At 45.9% G+C, this 23231-nt stretch overlaps 1 protein-coding gene across 5 annotated transcripts in view; it reads right to left on the reverse strand.

Annotated features, from left to right (window-relative positions):
- Positions 1-533: 533 nt before the first annotated feature.
- The window catches only part of LOC129860966 (protein SOGA1-like), an 82834-nt gene continuing 60136 nt past the window's right edge, over positions 534-23231 (reverse strand). For 2 of the 5 annotated variants that reach the window (XM_055931940.1, XM_055931939.1), the window contains exons 6-14: positions 22723-22839; positions 19829-19957; positions 19239-19469; positions 18475-18630; positions 18051-18218; positions 9399-9653; positions 7496-7569; positions 5878-7381; positions 534-5683 (exon numbers count right to left, since the gene is read on the reverse strand). In XM_055931940.1, coding sequence (XP_055787915.1) covers positions 5531-5683; positions 5878-7381; positions 7496-7569; positions 9399-9653; positions 18051-18218; positions 18475-18630; positions 19239-19469; positions 19829-19957; positions 22723-22839 — 2787 coding nt within the window. In that variant the 3' untranslated portion in view covers positions 534-5530. The remainder of the gene's footprint in view (positions 5684-5877; positions 7382-7495; positions 7570-9398; positions 9654-18050; positions 18219-18474; positions 18631-19238; positions 19470-19828; positions 19958-22722; positions 22840-23231) is intronic. The other 3 variants (XM_055931942.1, XM_055931941.1, XM_055931943.1) reach the window with 3 other exon arrangements.

Genomic DNA, 23231 nt, shown 5'->3' on the forward strand with positions numbered 1-23231 from the left:
AAACCCCCTAACTTCAGTTCCCCTCCGATGACATCAGTCAAGTGTAACAGATTGGACAGAGAGCAGCCTGTGAGACAGACACAGCAGTGGCCTCAAGCAGACCCTCACGCCTCTGTTAGAACGCTAGAGGATATAAACAACAAGATGGTATGTGATGGACAAACAGCTGAGAACTATGTTTCAGATTCACTGTGGAAAACCGCTCTCTTCCTCTTAGCCATTTCTAGCTCCTCCCTCACTCCTCACTCTCCACTGTATTCCCCAGTCTCCCATCTCTGGCCTCTCTCCCTCCCCTTTTTTCTCTCCCGCCTCTCTCTCTCCGCTTGTATGTGTTGCTCAATGTTTCATAATTTCTCTACGCAGCTGCCTAGTCAGCCCAGAGATAGTGTACAGGGACAGCTGGGCTGCATATAAAGACTGTGAGAGAAAGAGAAAGGACACAGAAAGACACTGACTTCGGTCTCTCTCACAAATACCAAACCCACAAACATGTACAAATGTGTTAATTCAAGAATAATATAAAAACCCAATGATGAGAGAATAGATTCTTTATTTTCAACAAACATTTATTTGTGGTCTATATGACAAACAGAAGGAAATGAGATCTCAGCTGAACAGGGTACATGGTTGGAAAAGAACAACCCCAAAACCCCCTAAAAATCTAAATCCCGTTCCATTTCTTCTTATCTTTCTTTTTTAAAATGAGCCTATGTACAAAGACATAGTTTCTGTAGAAAGGGAGAGAGCTACATACTTCAACAGTCAGCTCATAGCTACAGTAGACATTCAGCTTTATTCTCTACGCAGGATAGAAAGAGTACAAATAATATGTTGATGTATCCTTTTCAAGTAACAATACAAGCAATGATTTTTTTGTTTCATTTTCAGTCATTGCATTCTCTTTTTCCCAAGAGTCAATGTTTTAGAAAGAAAGGAAATATATAAAGCGAATATACAGGCAATCTTTCAGTAATAATTTAGCTAATATTATTAAAAGCGTAAACTAATTCATGTACATATTGCTAGGCATTGTGATGTGACAGTGGACAGTGTGGATGGGGAGGTGATATCATGCAGTTTGCTTAAGGATAGATGAACAATGAAATGGTACAGTGGCATTGCCCTCTCATGCCTAGCAGTATCTCTCTCTCTGATTGGACCGTTGCTTTAGACTGAACCAAGGCTCTCTCCTGTCATTGGCTACCTGCTGCTGTGTGACCAGCTACTGTTACCTGAGGGGGAGGAGCCTAACATATGTACCTGACAGACAGGTAGAAAGGCTATATTAGACCGAAACTATTTAAAAAAACAATAGGAAAGACCTTTACTGTAAACATAAAACCCGAAGTGTATTAAGAAGAAGCATATCATCATATTTTCAATTCCCTTTTAAAATGTACATAATTATGACTTCACTTCACTTCCATTCATGTGCTCAGTTACTTGTTTTAGGAACGTAGAACGTAGAACAGCAAAGTGGTTTGGGATACTGTATAACACTTTATTGTGTTTTGCTAACTGCTGCTGCTCACCGATACATTTTTATTTTTAGAAAGGTTCTTACTGACAACACAACAAACATGGTGGGTCTCGGGCAGGTAGTTAGGTACAAGTGACAGCCTTGCATTTAGTTCTTTCAGGTCAAAGGGCAGAGGAGGCCAGGGAGGTAGCGTAACGGGTATGGCAGCAGCTTTTATCAAAGGCAGGAGGAACCAGACCAGTTAAGTCTGTCTGTGTGGACTGGAATCATGCTTGTCAGTGGTTGGATGGCTGGGCCTGTGAGAAACTTTGGGTTTGAACCACAAGTACATTTAAAGACTTTGAGAGGCCTGCTACTGTAATGCCCTATTTAAAGAGAGTCATCATTTCCTTCTTACAACAAGAAGAAACACACAAAAGAGCCTGCTGACTGCCCATGGTAACTCAGCTTCTAGGGAGGGAAAGAGAGAGAGTGAGAGATACTGAGAGAGCGAGAGAGAGTGGTGTGTGTATGTGCCTGTTACATGATCAGTGAGGCTCTCAGGGGTAGCGGCTAAATCCGTTTTTACGACAGTGACATGCTCATCATTAAGGCACCTGCCAGGGACTGACTCCTAACCAATAGCCATTTAAATAGAATACTATGTGCCAATATAGCAAAGCTGAGTAATTTTTCTTACATAAAAGCCTTGTAAAAAGCCCTTTTTAAAATAACAGAATCTGCACTATTAGTCCAGCACCATTGCAATCCGAGAGAAAAACAAATATATATAAACATTTATAAAAAACAAATCAAAATAATTTACTCTGAAAAAAGTTCCTTGGTATCAAAAGAAAGTAAACCATTCGCTCTCTCTCTGTGCTTTTAAGAGTTGCTGATGGTGTGTTACTTCAGAATGATCTACTTAAGAGTACAGGTTATATCTCCCTTGTGTCTAAAATTATTACATGAACAATGGTGTCCGCTGAAAAGGTCTGGGGATGTTGTTCTGACGTGCGGTTTGGTGCGCACTGACCTAGTCTACCAGGCACTACAACAGTCACCATATTAACAGACTGATTGACAGCTATCAGACCTTAGAGAGACACTGAAATAGATGGAATACACCAAATCTAACTAGACAACTTCTCAGACTCTGATTTAATATAAAGGTACAACAAACTCTCTTCAAAACTGAGGCCTTTGTTCTCTCCATTTTCACAATGTTGTTTATTCATAAGAAACATTACACATACAGTACCAGTCAAAGGTTTGGACACACCTACTCATTCAAGGGTTTTTCTTTATTTTTACTATTTTCTACATTGTAGAATAATAGTGACGAAATCAAAACTACGAAATAACACATAGTAACCTAAAAAGTGTTAAACAAATCAAATTATATTTTATATTTGAGATTATTCAAAATAGCCACCCTTTGCCTTGATGACAGCTTTGCACACTTTTGTCATTCTCTCAACCAGCTTCATTAGGTAGTCACCTGGAATGCTTTTCTATTAACAGGTGTGCCTTGTTAAAAGTTAATTTGTAGAATTTCTTTCCTTCTTAATGCGTTTGAGCCAATCAGTTGAGTTGTGACAAAGTAGGGGTGGTATACAGAAGATAGCCCTATTTGGTAAAAGACCAAGTCCATATTATGGCAAGAACAGGTCAGTCAATCTGGAAAATGTCAAGAACTTTGAAAGTTTTTTCAAGTGCAGTTGCAAAAACCATCAAACGCTATGATGAAACTGGCTCTCATGAGAACCGCCACAGGAAAGGAAGACCCAGAGTTACCTCTGCTGCAGAGGATACGTTCATTAGAGTTAACTGCACCTCAGACTGCAGCCCAAATAAATGCATCACGGGGTTCAAGTAATAGACACATCTCAACATAAACTGTTCAGAGGAGATTGCGTGAATCAGGCCTTCATGGTTGAATTAAAGTAAAAGCAAAGTAACCACTACAAAAGGACACCAATAAAAAGAAGAGACTTGCTTGGGCAAAGAAACACGAGCATTGGACATTAGACTGGTGGAAATTTGTACTTTGGTCTGATGAGTCAAACTTTGAGATTTTTGGTTCCAACCTCCGTGTCTTTGTGAGACGCAGAGTAGGTGAACATATGATTTTTGCATGTGTGGTTTCCACCCATCTGGTTTGCGCTTATTGGGACTATCATTTGTTTTTCAACAGGACAATGACCCAACACACCTCCAGGCTGTTTAAGGGCTATTTGACCAAGAAGGAGTGTGATGGAGTGCTGCATCAGATGACCTGGCCTCCACAATCACCCGACCTCAACTCAATTGAGATGGTCCGGGATGAGTTGGACCGCAGAATGAAGGAAAAGCAGCTAACAAGTGCTCAGAATATGTAGGAACTCCTTCAAGACTGTTGGAAAAACATTCCTCATTAAGCTGGTTGAGAGAATGCCAAGAGTGTGCAAAGCTGTCAAGGCAAAGGGTGGCTACTTTGAAGAATCTAAAATATATTTTGATTTGTTTAACACTTTTTTGGTTACTACATGATTCCATATGTGTTATTGCATAGTTTTGATGTCTTCACTATTATTCTACAATGTAGAAAATAGTAAAAATAAAGAAAAACCCTTGAATGAGTAGTGTGTCCAAACTTTTGACTGGTACTGTACAATATCTCAAGACTTCAGTGGTGACATGAGAAAAGGAAGCAGCTAACCTTCTGTAGAGGACATTGTGTCCTGTAACATTTAAAGCAGGAGAAAAGAGGTCAGGAACACAGACAGTCGATGGCTGAGGATGAAGCAGAAACACTGTGCAACAACAACTGCCTTCACTATATGGGAATGTGGCAAAGGCATTCTAGAATGCTGAAAATGAGCATTCTGTCTCTCACACTCACAAACACACAGTGCACGCACACACACTCACACGTTAACAGATTAACCAGAGTGTAATTGGAATTGTAACGTAACAAAGGAATGCATTGTCTCTCAAAATGGGACAAGTTTGTGTTTTTTCCTGGCAGGGAGTAATCTTTACAGCTGGGTTTCGATCCTCTTATACATCTACATCCTACAGTATAGTACACACAAGAGACAAAACTCATAGGGTCTCAGAGTCTTAACCACCATCCTATCAATGTGTGCCAACAACAGGCAGATTACAAACATTCAAACAACCTTTAGAAAACATAGGATCATCATATCATACGTAACATAAGGACGTAATTGTCCTACCCCTTCATTGGATGAAAGTCTTTCAGAAAAACAACAGGGAAGCAGTTGACATAAAATATGAACATACGTTGATGAGATGTTTTTTTATGGTTGTTGGTTGATAATGGCAAGAGGTGGTCCACACCAGTAGAATCCTCTGCTTGGTGTTAGGGAGGAGCAGCTCTCCAAATGCTGGCTTGGGAAGGGACTGGTGCTGGCTTGGGAATTGGACTGGGAATAGGATTGGTACTTGGAATGGGAGCAGCTAACAAACCACCTCATATCCCTGTCGGTTGGGAAGATCCACGTTGTAGAAATCTAGTAGCCCAGTATGTGTTTTCCCTATGCAATTCCAAAAATTCCCGGGTAAAGTAGAGTGTTGTGGTTCTGACATCATATAAGACTGTCTGAATTCCTAGGTGGTCGTTTCCACAAACTGTTTGCGTGCAAAATATCACCCTATTCCCTAAATACTGCAGTATATAGGGAGTAGTGTGTCATTACTGTTCCAGTTTGTGTGTTGTGTGTGAGGTTGTTGTCCTGCTGGTAGTTGGTAGTGGTTCTGGTGCTCAAAGAGGAATCCTAGGAGATTCTGGTCTTCCTATATCCTTGGCATTAGAATGTGCTGCTTGGGTTGATTTCCAATTCCAGACGTGTGTGTGTGTGCATGTGACAGTGGTTCTGTGTGGCAGTTTGTGAGGGATTGTGTGTATGTACAGTATGTATGTAGCAGTGTGTTGGTGTAGCCAAGATGTTTGTGTCTACGTTTTGTGACAGTACTGTAGCTTATGTGGCAGTGTGTTGGTGAGGCAGTATATATATGTGTGTGTGTGTGTGTGTGTGTGTGAACGTCTGTGCTCTCTCTGATCCATCACTCATTGCCTGCATCCACTCTCTCCTCCGTTGCCGTGGGAGGCTCCTGAGAGCGGTGCATGCAGTGGGCCAGTGAATGGCGTGTGGCCGAGCGAGAGGGCCGGGCGAAGCAGGATGTAAGAGACTGGGAGTTGCAATCACACGCTGCATCCTGGGACAGGGAGGAGACATTAAATAGTTATGTTATAATGCAATCCAATGAAAGACAGAGCTGCTCAAATAATCTGCTTGGATATGATGTCCTGTATGTGTGTATGTGTGTTTGTGCGTGCATGTGTGTACCCCTGTCTCTGTGTGAGTATCTGTCCCTGTCTCTGTGTGTGAGTGATTATGTGTGAGACCTACCTCCATGCTGGAGCTCAAGGTCAGGTCCCTGGCAGTGAGATCGTTAGCAGTGGCCCCCAACTCCTCCCTGGGCATCTGTCTCATGAATCTCTTGTTGACGATCTTGGTGACGCTGTCGTTCCCCACTAGCGAAACCCCGGAAAGGCACTCAGGCTTGGGCTCATCCATGGCCCCCACCTCCCTCTGCCCCCTCTCCCCTCCCCCGGGCATGGTCGTTCCGGTCCGGCCGCACACGTTCCTGAAAAACTCCTGGAAGGGGCCGTATTTCTGGGCTCCGGTGTCTGGTCCAGGGCCAGAGGGCTTCCCTGCTGCCTGGCGGGCTGGGCTGGCCCCTGGCTCACTCTTCCACAGGGACTCTACGCTGCCGGAGTGTTCCACCACGCTGAACAGGCTGGACAGGCCATCGTTGAGGCCGCTGAGCACGGGGCTGTCCCTGGTGGTGGTGGAACGGGCCCAGGCCGAGCCGCTGGAGGTCGAGGACCGCTGGTGGAGGTTCCACAGGCTGCGGTCTCTGGAAGAAGCCGAGGACAATCCTCCTCCGTCCAGCTTGGAGGAGGAGGCGGAAATGCGTCGCTGTAGCTTGGGGGAGCCGAACTTGGGTGAGCAGCAAGGCCTGTCGATGCGGCTGTGCACCTTATCCAGTGATGAGGAGATGTGGCGCGAGCGGGCCGAGGCCAGCGACGACGAGGGCCGGAGGGACCAGGAGGATTTGGTGTGGAAGCCCCCCACCCCCCGAGACCCGAGCCCATCCGTCTGCAGCCCCACGCTCACAAACTGGACCGTCTGGGTGGAGCGGCTAGACACCCCCACCGTCTGGCTGCTCACATCCTTGCTGCACTTCCTCTCCAGAGAGCTGGAGCGGATGGCCTGGCGCACGCAGTTGGTCATCTCCTTCATGTCATCCGAGAGGTTGGCAGAGATCTCCAGGCCGTGGAAGGGCGTCACCCCCGCGCCACCGCTGCTGTTCTCCAGAAGGTCCCTGTGCTGCTTGGACAGAGAGCTCAACCACTGGTCATAGGACGAAGAGGAGGAGGCAGAGGAGGAGGAGGGACGTTGGCCCCCCAGGGCCACAGCATCTGAGGGAGTTGAAGCCCGAGACAGGTGGCCTTGCTGGGCTTGAGGTTTGTCCTGCTTCTCCTTGGCCAGCCGGCTCTCCATACGTCGCATGGTAGGGGGGCTGTAGTAGATGCGGATGCCGGTCTTGTCGGGGGCCGTGTAGCTCCTCTGGATGCTCTCCAGGTCCAGGAAACTGCTGGGGGAGCTGGGGCAGTCCCACGTCTTGAAGGGGGCATCACCCTGCTCCATCAGAGCCATCTCATTGGTCAGGTACTTCCAGTTCTTCCTGGTGAGGTCACCCGGGTCTGTGTGGGTTAGAAGGGAATGGGCCTGGGTGCTCGGCTGGTCCTTCTCTCCCTCCTCATTGTCTGTACCGTTGACCTCCTGACCCGGAAGGAAAGGACAGGCCTCCAGCAGACCCTCCAACATGGACGGGATGGACTTGGTACTGATAGAAGAAAAATTATATCACTAAACATGATCGTTTTATTTTTCAGCTATGACTATACATTTTTCATGATCTTTGAAAAAGAGCTTTTTGCACATTAAATACATATGTTACCTTGATAAATTGGTTCCATTTGTAACAACGTCCAGTGCAGTTTTTGTTTCAGGGGTGGTTTTGTAGTGCAGAGACTGTGAGGGAGAAAACAAGGAGACATTTTTTGTTTCCTGTCCAGCCAGTCCGGTAGTTTTATAGGCAATGTTTAATGGAGGACATGAGGATGTGGCCATCATCTAGGAGTTACAGTATTTATCCCTGACAAAGGCCTTGCTGTCCCTGTAATGATGCTGACTCAGGAGCTTTCAGCTCACAGGGAGATGAGCTCACACACACACAAATAAAAACACATATTTCCTCTCAGGGGGGGAGGGGGGAAAGAGGAGAGGGGAGGGAGAGAGGGTAGGGGAGAGAGGAGGGGAGGGAGGGAAGAGGAGAGGGGAGGGAGAGAGGGTAGGGGAGAGAGGAGGGGAGGGAAGAGGAGAGGGGAGGGAGAGAGGAGGGGAGGGAAGAGGAAAGGGGAGGGAGAGAGGGTTGGGGAGAGAGGAGGGTAGGGAAGAGGAGAGGGGAGGGAGAGAGGGGAGGGAAGAGGAGAGGAGAGGGAGAGAGAGAGGGAAGAGGATAGGGGAGGGGGGGGAAGAGGAGAGGAGAGAGGAGGGAGAGAGGGTAGGGGAGAGAGGAGGGTAGGGAAGAGGAGAGGGGAGGGAGAGAGGGTAGGGGAGAGAGGAGGGGAGGGGAGAGAGGAGGGTAGGGAGGAGGAGAGAGGGTAGGGGAGAGAGGAGGGGAGGGGAGAGGGGAGGGAAGAGGGGAGGGAGAGAGGGTAGGGGAGAGAGGAGGGGAGGGAAGAGGAGAGGGGAGGGAGAGAGGAGGGGAGGGGAGAGGAGAGGGGAGGGAGAGAGGGTAGGGGAGAGAGGATGGGAGGAAAGAGGAGAGAGGAGGGTAGGGAAGAGGAGAGGGGAGGGAGAGAGGGTAGGGGAGAGAGGAGGGTAGGGAAGAGGAGAGGGGAGGGAGAGAGTGTAGGGGAGAGAGGAGGGGAGGGAAGAGGAAAGGGGAGGGAAAGAGGGTAGGGGAGAGAGGAGGGTAGGGAAGAGGAGAGGGTAGGGGAGAGGGGAGGGTAGGGAAGAGGAGAGGGGAGGGAGAGAGGGTAGGGGAGAGAGGAGGGAGAGAGGGTAGGGGAGAGAGGAGGGTAGGGAAGAGGAGAGGGGAGGGAGAGAGGAAGGATGGGGTGGTTCAAATGAATCCTACAGTACATGACTGCTGTATTTTGATGCACAATGCAAATGTGACTGACTGACAGAGAAGCAACAGTTGGGCTACGACAGATAGGAGAAAATAGTAGCGAGAGAAAGAGGCGTCTGTCTGAAATAATGACATGTCCTCTTGTGTGCATGGCCTCAGTGCTATGTTCCAGTGCCGTTTTCTGACACAATAAGTATTGGAGTGCGAGAGACCTATTTTCCAAGACCAGCCAGTCAGTTTCGGGACAGACTGGATGACAGCCAGACAGACACAGGTAATGAGGCTGTGCTGGTAGAAGAGCCAGTCAGACTATACCCCCCCCCCCTCTCTCCAGTGTGGTCTGGCCATGCAGCAGACTCATGTTCAGCAGCATGTTGTCTCTCCCTGCATTCCTCTACTGGCCAGTTATCCCTAACTCCTCTATGGAAAACACTAAACCACTAGTCCCAGAGTACAGTAATACATACACGCCAACAATGTCCTACCAGTGACATTAACCTTCCTTTCCACCCCAACAAAAGACCACACAGAGAAAAAAAATAGCCAAAGATGACGAGGAGAAAGGAGGACAATTAGGATAGTCACTAGACGCTACAAGGGTAGTTAGTGTCACTCTCAGTACTCACTACATGGCTAAGCTATAATACTAGACCATGCTATAATAGAATAGAGTGTAGAGCAGAATATAAGCTTATCAGGACTGAGGTGCCAATAATCCAGTTACCATCTTGCACTGTAGCCTCTGCTCCCACTGGCCCCTCTCCTGACTGAAATGCTCTAGGAGCTCCAGCTTCTCGCGGTTCCAGTTCCTCTCGCCCATCTGCAGCTGCTTGGTCAGGTCCATGACGGCTGCATATGAGTCGGCCAGGAGGTGCTGGTGCTCCTCACGCTCCCTCTTCAGTGCCACCTTCAGGTCGGGAGGTCCTTGGAGGTCCTTCTCCCCCCTGGACAGGGCAGCCATGCCCACCTTGCTCTCCAGCTGGGGGGGGGGGGGGGGGGGGGGGGTGACAGGGGGAGGGTTGGTGAAGTTGGTGAGGCTGGTGATTATGTGACACTATGGGGGATGTTGTGCTTGTTCCATGCATGTTTGAGCAGCTAAATTACATGTATATGTGATGACGTAATACCAAAAGTAATGAATACCCGAATGCTCAACAAACACATCCTACTCTCTTTATGATTAACACACCAGATACATTTATTTTCCTTTCTTTGTTTCCATCTCTGAAAACACTAACATTTTTATCTGAAGATCTAAACAGACTATTAGCTTTTAAGTATTCCTCCCTCTGTAAAACGAGACATGGAGCGAGGCACTTAATGAGAAAGCCCTATAAATAAAGAACAGCAGCAGATGCCTCTTGTGTGTGTGTTACTTTTAAGTCATCCTTCAATTGTTTCTAAGATTGATGAGTTTACAGGTTCTCTTCCGTCACATTAAAAGACAACAGCTAAAGACGCCCGCTACGTTTCTCCCATCCTCTCCCTCCTCTCCCTCCTCTCCTCTCCTCTCCTCTCCTTCCTCTCCCTCCTCTCCAATTGCCCCATTAGAATGAATCAAGCAGTGCTTCAAAGCTGAGGCGATTGCTCTTTATTTCTTTTATGTGTCTGTCTCGTTTTTTTTCTCGTATTTGAAGTCACAGCTTTCGGGGGAGAGAGCCCCATCAATCGCCATGGTGCCTGAGGATGACTGCAGGTTTCTGCCTTTTATGGTGCTAATGGAGGAGTCTGGGTGGTCTTTCGGACGACTATGCCATTCTTCTCCGACGGCAGCGGAAGCGTTGATCTCGTCTGATGATGAATATCCATAATGAGTTATATTGGTGAGGCGTTGCGGGGCTGTGACTTAATGGTTGTCTGCAGGTTTACAGCACAGAGAAAGACATTTGCTCTGAACGCTCCCAATTCACCCCAGATTCCCCCCAAAACCACTGAAGACAGACATGAGTCCCAAATGGCACTATGTTTTAGTACACTACTTTTGACCAGGGCCCACATAGGCCTCTGCACTATACAGCGAATAGGGTGCCATTTGTGACACAGCCTTCCTTGGAGAACTGTCTGTTGGCATCTGTAGGCATTAGGCCATAAGCCTGGTTCCACAGTGCAACAGCTGCTGGTGCCATGCCACATTGCCAGGATGCTATCCTACTTCTGTGATTGGCTGAGCAGATCAGGAAGAGATTGGACCCAGCTTTGCCATCCAGTTCTTTCCTGGGCACCAGCCCACTGGGTTTACACAATACAAGGGCACAGTAACGGCATAGTTTATAGGGGTGAAGGGGTAAAGGGAGAATAGTAACATTGTGTGTGTGTGTGTGTGTGTGTGTGTGTGTGTGTGTGTGTGTGTGTGTGTGTGTGTGTGTGTGTGTGTGTGTGTGTGTGTGTGTGTGTGTGTGATGTGTGTGATGTGTGTGATGTGTGCGCGCATGCGTGTGTGATGTGTGCGCGTGCGTGCGTGCGTGCATACTCCGGTGCATGCATGACTCTCAGGGTGGGGCAGCAGATGATGAATGAGTTTCTTAAAAATAAGAAAAAAAAACAAAATGAATCAAGCTCTGATTATGCCATAAAGGTTAGTCAGTAAATCTGATCTAATAAAATAAATGCAATGAATTTGGGGAATGGGCAAGCTGTTATCTTTTTTGATGGAGGTGGCTGTTATGGTGACCGTATTACTGCCACACCGGCAATCACGAGTCATGACCACAGTCAAATTCCACATGACCATTTAGTCATGATAACTAGGCTTCTCAAAGCTCTGATGCTGCTGCTGGTCATTAGTAGCCTACCAAACATGCTAACTGCCTGGTACTCAGCACTCTATTGTCCCTCTAATCACTCTGACATCAATGCAAATATAATCAAAAATCTAATCAAACACTTCATCAGAGCCCATGAGCTCATGTTGAGCAACATTTCTATAGGCTATGCAATTGCGTAAGAAAACAGAGTGATGGCCTCTATTAAAAAGAGGAGGATTCCATCAGCTTTCTATAGGCTAGGCCTACTATATTTATTTCTCAACTTTCCTAATTTCAAGCACATTGCTTCTCTTTACAACAGGAGTATAGCCTACCTGGCTGGCATGAAAATGAACCACGGGAAAAGCATCCTCCATTCGCTATTTTAGCGCATAGATGACGTGGATTTTTTCCCCCTGCCCATGTTTCGCGACAGGTGCATGACAATGGTCTATTCTAAATCCAAACAAATTTCACAGATATTATTTAGTATATGTAAAGACAAGATTCAATCAAGAAAAACAATATTAGCCTATGACTTGTGAATTATATATTATCACTTGTGCATGATGCCCAGCTTTTATGCTATAAGGCAAGAAACAGCGCATGCCTTTTTTATAGTCGCACATCTAATGTAGCTTAGCCCATAGGCCTATATGTTTTGATAAGGTTTGTATCTCAACTAACGTGGCCAAATAACTTCTTAAAATTAAGCACATTAATCTGCTTTACAACCGGTGTAGAGCCTAACTGGCATACAGTGTATTCTGATAGCACTCAGACCCCTTGACTTTTTCCACATTTTGTTACATTACAAACTTATTCTAAAATTGATTAAATTGTTTTCCCCTCATCAATATACACACAATATACCATAACGACAAAGCAAAAACAGGTTTTTAGAAATTTTGGCACATTTATTCATCAATGATCTCTCTGTACTTTGCTCCATTTATCTTTCCCTCGATCCTGTCAAGTCTCCTAGTCCCTGCCGCTGAAAAACATCCCCACAGCATGATGCTGCCACCAACATGCTTCAACGTAGGGATGGTGTCAGGTTTCCTCCAGACGTGACGCTTGGCATTCAGGCCAAAGAGTTCAATCTTGGTTTCATCAGACCAGAGAATGCTGTTTCTTACGGTCTGAGAGTCCTTTAGGTGCATTTTGGCAAACTCCAAGCAGGCTGTCATGTGCCAAATTACTGAGGAGTGGATTCCGTCTGCCACTCTACCATAAAGGCATGATTAGTCTTGGTGGATCCAAACTTCTTCCATTTAAGAATGATGGAGGTCACTGTGTTCTTGGGGACCTTCAATGCTGCAGACATGTTTTGGTACCTTTCCCCAGATCTGTGCCTTGACACAATCCAGTCTCGGAGCTCTATGGACAATTCCTTCAACCTCATGGCTTAGTTTTTGCTCTCACATGCACTGTCAACTGTGGGACCTTACATAGACATGTGTGTGCCTTTCCAAATCATGTCCAATCAATTGAATTTACCACAGGTGGACTCTAATCAAGTTGTAGAAACATCTCAAGGATGATCAATGGAAACAGCATGTGCCGGAGCTCAATTTCGAGTGTCATAGCAAAGAGTCTGAATACTTAGGTAAATAAGGTATTTCTGTTTTACATTTTTTAATAGATTTGCAAAAATGTCTAATTACCTGTTTTCGCTTTGTTATTTTGGGGCATTGTGTGTAGATTGATAATAAAAATATATATTTTTTATTTTGCCCCTTTTTCTCCCCAATTTTGTGATATCCAATTGGTAGTTACAGTCTTGTCCCATCGCTGCCACTCCCGTACGGCCTTGGGAGAGGCGAAGGTCGAGAGCTGTGCATCCTCCGAAACACAACCCAGCCAAGCCACACTGCTTCTTGACACAATGTCCTCTTAAATCAGAAGCCCACCTTAACAATGTGTCGGAGGAAACACCGCACACCTGGCGACCGTGTCAGCGTGCACTGCGCCCCGCCACAGCTGTCGCTAGTGCGCGATGGGACAAGACCATTCCTGCCGGCCAAACCCTCCTCTAACCCGGACAACGCTGGGCCAATTGTGCGCCGCTCCATGGGTCTCCCGGTCACGGCCGGCTGCGACAGAGCCTGGACTCGAACCAGGATCTCTAGTGGAAACAATTAGCACTTAGACCACTGCGCCATTCGGGAGGCATTAATGAGGATTGTTATTTAATTATCAATTTTAGAATAAGGCTGTAACGTAACAAAATGTGGAAAAAGTGAAGGGGTCTGAATAGTTTCGGAATGCACTGTACATAGGCAGCGTGTGAGTTTCACATTTGGGGAAGATAATTCTCCTCAGCAAAATGAAAGGATTACATGCATAACCACATTTGTGGTCACTTTTGAGAATGGTGTTTTCCCGCTAATTGATTGCATTTTGGAACGTTCACGCTTTTAGCCAGCCAATTACTGTGTGTGCAATGCTGCGCTTATAATGAGAAAAAATTGCCTAATAGTTTATCAACATTTTAAGCTAAATGTTCTGATCTGTTGCATCAGCCTCATTGACTTTAAACGTTTTTTTGATGCTATGGTAGTATTAATTTGGGATCGATTGCATCCCACAACTGTACCTGTCACGCCCAGATCTGTTTCACCTGTCCTTGTGCTTGTCTCCACCCCCTCCAGGTGTCGCCAATCTTCCTCACTTACAGTGGCTTCGAAAGTATTCACCCCCTTGGCATTTTTCCTATTTTGTTGCCTTACAACCTGGAATTAAAATAGATTTTTGGGGGGTTTGTACCATTTGATTTACACAATATGCCTACCACTTTGAAGATGCAAAATATGTTTTATTGTGAAACAAACAAGAAATAAGACGAAAAAACTGAAAACTTGAGCGTGCATAACTATTCAACCCCCAAAGTCAATACTTTGTAGAGTCACCTTTTGCAGCAATTACAGCTGCAAGTCTCTTGGGGTATGTCTCTATAATCTTGGCACATCTAGCTATTGGGATTTTTGCCTGTTCTTCAAAGCAAAACTGCTCCAGCTCCTTCAAGTTGGATGGGTTCTGCTGGTGTACAGCAATATTTAAGTCATACCACAGATTCTCAATTGGATTGAGGTCTGGGCTTTGACTAGGCCATTCCGAAACATTTAACTGTTTCCCCTTAAACCACTCGATTGTTGCATTACCAGTATGCTTAGGGTCATTGTCCTGATGGAAGGTGAACCTCCGTCCCAGTCTCAAATCTCTGGAAGACTGAAACAGGTTTCCCTCAAGAATTTCCCTGTATTTAGCACCATTCATCATGTGGGGATGGCGTTCTCGAGGTGATGAGAGGTGTTAGGTTTGTGCCAGACATAGCGTTTTCCTTGGCCAAAAAGCAACATGTTTGTCTCATCTAACCAGAGTACCTTCTTCCATATGTTTGGGGAGTCTCCCACATGCCTTTTGGCGAACACCAAACATGATTGCTTATTGTTTTCTTTAAGCAATGGCTTTTTTTCTGGCCGCTCTGCCGTAAAGCCCAGCTCTGTGGAGTGTACGGCTTAAAGTGGACTTATGGACAAATACTTCATCTCCGCTGTGGAGCTTTGCAGCTCCATCAGAGTTATCTTTGGTCTCTTTGTTGCCTCTCTGATTAATGCCCTCCTTGTCTGGTCCGTGAGTTTTGGTGGGCGGCCCTCTCTTGGCAGGTTTGTTATGGTGCCATATTCTTTCCATTTTTTTTAAATAATGGATTTAAATGGTGCTCCGTGGGATGTTCAAAGTTTCAGATAATTTTTTAGAACCCAACCCTGATCTGTCCTTCTCCACAACTTTGTCCCTGACCTGTTTGGAGAGCTCCTTGGTCTTCATAGTGCTGCTTGCTTAGTTGTGCCCCTTGATTAGTGGTGTTGCAGACTCTGGGGCCTTTCAGAACAGGTGTATATATACTGAGATCATGTGACAGATCATGTGACACTTAGATTGCACACAGGTGGACTTTATTTAACTAATTATGTGACTTCTGAAGGTAACTGGTTCCACCAGATCTTATTTAGGGGCTTCATAGCAAAGGGGGAGAATACATATGCACCCACCACTTTCCGTTTTATATTCTTTGGAATTTTTTGAAACAAGTTATTTTTTTCATTTACTTCACCAATTTAGACTATTTTGTGTATGTCAATTACATGATATCCAAATAAAAATCAATTTAAATTACAGGTTGTAATGCAACAAAATAGGAAAAACGCCAAGGGGATGAATACTTTTGCAAGGCACTATATCCCCTGGGTATTTATACCTGTGTTTTCTGTCTGTCTGCGTCAGTTTGTCTTGTTTGTTCAAGCCTACCAGCATTTTGTGTCTCAGCTCCTGCTTTTTCCAGTATGTCTTTTCTCATCCTCCTGGATTTGACCCCTGCCTGTCCTGACTCCAAGCCCGCCTGCCTGACCACTCTGTCTAACCCTGAGCCTGGCTGCCGTCCTGTACCATTGTTACTTCTACACAGTCTGCACTTGGGTCTTCCCTGAAACCTGATAGTCTGGTACTATGTTTGGGCTCCCGAGTGGCGCAGCAGTCTAAGGCACTGCACCTCAGTGTTTGAGGTGTCACTACAGACACCCTGGTTCAATTCCAGCCTGTATCACAACTGGCCATGATTGGGAGTCCCTAACCTTTATTTAACTAGGCTTGTCAGTTATGAACAAATTCTTATTTACAATGACGGCCTGCAGGGCCAATTGTTGCCCAATTGTGCGCCGCCCCATGGGACTCCCAATCACGACCGGTTGTGATACAGCCTAGAATCAAACCGGGGTCTGTAGTGATGTCTCTTGCACTGAGATGCAGTGCCTTAGACCGCCGCGCCACTCAGAAAGAGAGTCAACGCTTTGATTATGGCCATGATTCATACAGGTGACGCCTTTTTAAAGTGTTTCAACTAAATTACATTGTCATCTGGGTCTTCTGGTGATACACAAATCAGGATTCTAACCCGGGGTAAAATGTAGACTTCACCCAAGGCTACAGACTGAGTCATGCTCCTACAGTCCATGTAGGCCATTATTTCATCAGGAAATATCAATGAAAAAAATAAGTTAGTTGTGTCCAGTTTAATAAAGGTGTAGAACCAATGCACAAGAAGCCCCTTTTCCTGTCTCCTCAACCTTTATGTTCCTTCTCTCCCTCCCACCCTGACACACAACACATTACTACTGCCAGGGAGGAGAGAGACAAAAGCCTCTACGGTGGATACAGGAGGAGGAAGGGGGATGGATGAATGAAAAAGCCTGGCCCAGGTTGTAAATTATGTTATGGTGTTGAGTAGCTGTGTTGGCGCCGCCAGGAAAGGGATCCCCATGGCACAGTGCTGCTCTCAGGGCAGGCAACCATTTAGCTGTGCCCTTACAGACCCATGCAGGAGGGACTGCAGAGGGAGGGAACAGTCTGACAGGACCAAGGAAACACGCTTCAAACTCTCTCTGTGTCTACTGTACTGTACCTCTCTCTCTCTTGCGCTCTCTCTCCCTCTCTCTCTCCCTCTGTTTATTCTGCTTCTCTCTCTCTCTCTCTCTGTTTATTCCCCACTCAATTCAATTAAATTGAAGGGCTTTATTGGCATGGGAAACATATGTTAACATTGCCAAAGCAAGTGAAGTAGATAATAAACAAAAGTGAAATAAACAATACAAATGAACAGTAAACATGACACTCACAGAAGTTCCAAAATAATAAAGATATTTCAAATGCATATTATGTATATATACAGTGTTGTAACGATGTGCAAATAATGAATGTACAAAATGGAAAATAAATCAAACATAAATATGGGTTGTATTTACAATGGTGTTTGTTCTTCACTGGTTGCCCATTTCTTGTGGCAACAGGTCACAAATCTTGCTGCTGTGATGGCACACAGTGGGGTCTCTCTCTCTAGCCCCCCTACATTATTCCTCTCCACCTCTTCCTCTCTTAATTGCAGAGGTCTGGGGGAAAAGTAGACGGCCAAACTAAACCCCAGACAGATAGATTGGCACAAATCCACCACCTCAGGATATCAGCAGTTTCAAGCCATTTGTCAACATGAGTATTGGTGATTAAATGACTGATTCATACTTCTGATCATCTGTAACATAGCTCTCCGCAGCTCGACAGCTTTTCTCAGTAAATTGTAACAAATGACAGGTCATGTCATCCTTTATGAATGGGTAACTTGATCTTCGTACAGCTTCAGAGGGTGCTCTCCTGCATGCTGAATGAAGACCTTTCTTATTTATAACAACAACAAAAACCACTTAATGGTCATACAATCAATGTCTTTGCTTCAGACATCCAGGTAGCCAACAGGAGAAACTGATGTATTACCCTCCCAGGGATGCTTTATGCTAAGCCTCTTAGATAATGGTCAGGCAGGGAACGTGACACATGTGAAATCCATTGGTCTGTAAGCTACATAATAGACTGGCCTCTGAACTAGCCAAATAAGGTTTTTAGTTTATTTTAGGTAAACTATGGGTTTGAAATTATAAATATACAACAGAGGGTTTCTATAGACTAGCTAGCACAATACCATGTCAGCCATATTGAGTGTACCCATGAGGGTGAAGTCAAATTTCCATTCTAGTAATTATATTTATATGCTAGTTGCACCCTTCTAGGTGGTGTGGTCTTACCTGGGTAATGAGGCTCTTGAGCTCGGTCCTCTCCACCTCCCAGGAGGCCTTAGCGCGGGCAAACTGCTGGGTCAGTTCCTGAGAGCCCTGGCGCTCCTCTCGCAGCTCCCCGCTCAGATCCTGGAGCACTCCCTTCAGGTCTGCCAGTGTGCTGCTCACGCCACTCGTCTAGGCCACGGACAGGATGGAGAATCAGTGAGATGAACATGACATTTGAGAGGATCTCCATGTCAGCAGTTATTGCTGTTTCCTGTGTGTTGTCAGGGTTGTTTTCAGTAGACACTAAACAGAAAGAACCCACTGAAACCAAGAGGAACAACCTGAACTTGTCCAATAACAAAAGCTTGTTTTGTTTTCTGTAGCAAAACATTTTTGCAACGGTGTGCACTAATGAATATGACCCAGGTGTGACCTGTTCCTGCACCTGTGTGTAACTCTTCTCCAGCACACAGAGCTCTTTGGAGATGGTGGGGCAGAGGTGCTGCTCCTCTGCGGAGGTCATCTTGTTGTCTCCCTGTTGGGGGTGGGCGGCCAGACTCTCCTCCTCCAGCAGCAGGTACAGGTCCTTCAGGCTGTTCACCTGTAGGGACATACGCAGCAAATTATTAGTCAGCCAAGTTTCTTAAACAGCTCATTTATTTTATTTAACCCAGTAAGTTGACTGAGAACACATTCTCATTTACAGCAACAGCCTGGGGAATAGTTACAGGATGAACGAGCCAATTGTAAGCTGGGGATGATTAGGTAACCGTGATGGTATGAGGGCCAGATTGGGAATTTAGCCAGGACACCAGGGTTAACACTCCTACTCTTACAATAAGTGCAATGGAATCTTTAGTGACCACAGAGAGTCAGGACACACGTTTAATATCCCATCCGAATGACGGCACCCTACACAGGGCAGTGTCCCCAATCACTGCCATGGGGCACTAGGGTATTTTAAAATGTTTAAACCAGAGCAGAGGGTGCCTCCTACAGACCCTCCAACACTACTTCCAGCAGCATCTGGTCTCCCATCCAGGGACCAACCAGGACAAACCAACGCTTCGTTTCAGAAGCAAGCCAGCAGTGGGATGCAAGGTGGTATCCTGCTGGCTAACGAGGATAAAATAAAATCAACCAACCAAACTAATCTGCCACAGCTAAGTGGCTGATTCAAAGGGAGAGGGGGGCTAGTCAGTCCCGTACCTCCAAGACATCCTTGGCCTCCGTGTCCAGCTTGCGTCCCAGCCGCCACTGTTTGAGGAAGCAGCGCAGCTTGAGGCTCAGCAGCAGCAGGGTCTGCTTGAGCTGCTGGGACTCCTGCAACATCAGGTTCCTCTCTTGGCTCCAGAACTTCTGCTGCAGCCGCGTCTGCAGACTCAGACTCTGTAGCTGGAAGTCCCTTCTCGTCAGGGCCTTCTGGTGCTCCTCCTGCAGCTGGAGACAGAGGGAGAGACAAACACACGCAGGCAGGCAGGCGTACGCACACACACATAGAGAGAGAGGAGACAGTCAGTGAGCCACAGGGGCTCACAGTGACAGTGTTGTTATGATAAGGGATTAGGTGAACACCGTTTATGGAGTTTGCTTTAGCTGTTTGCTAAGTGGGTGAATGATAATAAACTGCTGTTGTTGTACATATCATAGTAGTGATACCATACTGTCCTCAGGTGTGGTGCATACTCTGTATTAACATTGCCAAGATGTTACAGTAACAATGCTCTGTGTGGTTTAGAAGGGTTTGGCTGTAGTCAGTGTTGTGTACATAGATATAGAACAGTTTGATGATTGTGTACCTGTGTGAATGTCTGTGAGCTGCTGTGGGTGTGGTCTCTGTGATCCTGTCTCTCCACAGTCAGTTCCTCCTGCGTCCTGCAAGCATTCTCCCTCGCCTCCAACAGAAGGGCCTGCAGCTCACTGATCTGCTGAGGGAGGGAGGGAGCAAGCGTGAGAGCGAGAGAGCGATACACCATAATAGCTAGATTACAATACACTCTGCAATGCTATATCACCCTGTAAAGTGTAAAGCATACCACACCACTTCCCACAACTGAAAAATATCCTCCATTGATAACTCACTTACTGGAGTTACTGTTCCTCTTAGTGTTCTTCTTCACTTCTCGCTAACCCGTGGTGGGGGAACAACAATCCAACCGTATGTCACACAGTTAAAGACATACAGCACACTCACACACCACACTGGGCCCAATGGTCCAACAAATACACCTCATCTTTAGTACTGTCACATGCTTCATTTGGCCATTGAGTGAGAGGAGTTACTGTTCCCCTTAGTGTTCTTCTTCTTCACTTCTCGCTAACCCATGGTGGGGGCCACCCCAGCCTACCATTAGCGCTAACCTACGAAATGCTACTCAAATGGCCTCCGTTCTAACGTCAGGCACAAGACCAGTCACTCAAGCTTTTCATTATCACTCAGCGCCCACAATTTTATCCCCACCAATTAGTGTGTAGAATTGGATAAGGTGGGAGAATGGGGGTGTTCTATGGAAGACTGAAATACCCCGAGGGGCATTAATAGACTCTGAAGGTTTAAAAAGAAACATTATTCCATTATCCAATATCCACTGTGTCATAATGTTCCATGGATAACTGTGTTTAAATGGCACTTTAAGACTACTGCTGTGTTTTGAGGTACAATAACAACCTTTATGTTTTGTCCCAAGGTTCTCTGAGGGCTTTGACAGATAAGTGAAAATACAATGTTATTATTTTAATGTTAGCTTATTTAGATGTTGCATTGCTGGAATCATTGTTTTGTTTTTTTGAGTTGCACACTCAATATCTACTCATAATCTACTACAATCTACTTGGTTATTTACTAGGGATAACCAACATCTTGGCAGTATGCCCTCCCAACAACTCTACCCTCACTGTGTATTCTGAGAGAGTCCCTGCCAGTGCAAGTCCCAATTGCACTATTACTCAGCCAGTCACAAATTGATTTGGAGCAGATTTTTTATAAAATGTATAGCGTAGCTATCGTAGCTCGCTTCTGCATTTCTCCCCCTTTCTCCTTCTCCTCAGCAGCCTCTGTAAGTGACTTCTGACACCCTCATTTTCTCACCAAAGGGATCCAAGGAGTAAGAGTGAAGGGAGCTCAATTTCAGCTGCTAAACCTTTCAATTTCCTCACATTCCAATGCATATTCGCCTCATAGACCATAACAATTGTATAAAAGGCTTACATTCCCCAGCCAAGCCTTAGACACAGACTCCATGCATATAAATGGATAACCTGCTGTCAGTTTCCAATGCCTTTCACAGCATTATGTCAGTCTTACTGTCCTGCAGAAGACTCTTCTATTTAAGTTGCTTTCTAGGCAGGATATAGTACCCTATTTTTAACATTACACAGTTACTCTGAAAGGGTTGGTTGGTGGTAATGGACACAAGAGGCACCACTCAGTGGGGAGAGACCAGGGCTGTATTCATTAGGCACTAAACAGGAGAAAACTGACTAAAACAAGGAGGGACTACCTGCACAACGTTTTGAAACTATGTTCCCTAATGAATAGGACCCAGAACACAGTCCCCCTTATGGACCCCAGGTTCCCACCAACATCCATGTCCATACATCAGCCCTGTCACGCTTCTATCGACCGACGCTGTCTCTACAGACACACAGAGCACTCAGGCAGTCTGCGTGTGATAACGTCGCCTGGCGTTGGGCCAAGGTGTTACTGCCTGCCTGTCCTATCCCCTGTCCTTTCCTCCTTCCCTCACTGGAGCGGGTCCTGATCTCCCCGGACCTGGCAGCCTCATCATTGATCACTGAGAGGGGAGAGGAGCAGGGTGGATGATAATGTGTAGAAGCCAACAGTAGTTTGTGACACAGAGGTTACTGAGAGAGACACAGGGTGAATTATTAGACCTACTTATTTCAAACACGTGGCCCGTGGGCCAAAAGTCACCCACAAGCTGATTTAATGTGGCCCGCTGAATGTTGTCATAGTTAACCGCCTACTATGATTATATAATTCTATATTTCGAGAATGTGTTTAATTCTGGAGATACAGAGAAATCAACTGAGTTATTGAACCTTTAATAACCAGCCTACTGACAGCAACAATGAGGTTCTCTAGTTCTCACAGTTAGGGAGTGTGTGTTCAGATGACTAACTGATTATGTGCTACAGTACAGCCCAGAGAGAAACCTTCCCTTTCATGACTCTCATATTATAAACCCTAACATTGTATATTCTGTAAGAGGAGAGCGGGCTGTGGCGATTGTGTTGCTCTCTTCTCTATTCATCGCTTCTGCAGTTGCCCCTCCCTCACAGCCCAGGTTTCCAAGGAGACCTGCTACGGAAAGGTCAAACGAACACTGAGCAGCAGACACTTCCTCTGCTCACTTCAAGAGCTGATGTCATTGTGTTTACTGCAGCGTGATTCCAGCCTGATTCCCCCACTATCTATCACATGAAAGAACGAGGGAAGCGAGCCTAAAGACAGCCTAAACCGCATGTTTGGGCCATCAAGGAGTGCACAGTGTGTGTGTGTGTGTGTGTGTGTGTGTGTGTGTGTGTGTGTGTGTGTGTGTGTGTGTGTGTGTGTGTGTGTGTGTGTGTGTGTGTGTGTGTGTGTGTGTGTGTGTGTGTGTGTGTGTGTGTGTGTGTGTGCGTGTTTGTGCATGCATGTGTTTATTTTGACTGTTCTATAGCAGTGACCTACCAGGGCTGTGTCCGTCTCCTGTTTAACCTGGTTCTTGTTGCTGTCAATGTGGCTGTCACCCTCCTCCTCCTCCTGACCTTTCACTTCGCGCTCTGATTGGTCCCTAAAGTTGGACTGCTGCATGCATGGGCAAGTTAATGAATAAAAATGAAACAAAATAATAAAAAGAGGGAAAGAGGAACAGAGGAAAGGGAAGATGAGGGGAGACATATGGTAGGGAGGGAGGGAATTGAAAACAAAACAATACAACCAAAATGGAAGATCCGTAAGACACATTGAAAATAAAAAATGAACCTCACAGGACAAATAAAAGTATATAAAGGAAAAACAGCTTTGTCAGAGTGGCGTAGGACAGAGTGGAGAACAGAACCAAAACAATGATGAGAAGTACGAGCGACGGCTGGAGGGTTGGGGGATGAGGGTGGGAGTGAAGGACAGTAAGAGGAGAGTGTAGGAGGGGGATTAACATAATCAAAGGAGTGAAAGAAGAGAGGGGAAGAAAGGGAAAG

The sequence above is a fragment of the Salvelinus fontinalis genome, chromosome 8 (assembly GCF_029448725.1).
Source record: "Salvelinus fontinalis isolate EN_2023a chromosome 8, ASM2944872v1, whole genome shotgun sequence".
Lineage (NCBI taxonomy): Eukaryota > Metazoa > Chordata > Actinopteri > Salmoniformes > Salmonidae > Salvelinus > Salvelinus fontinalis.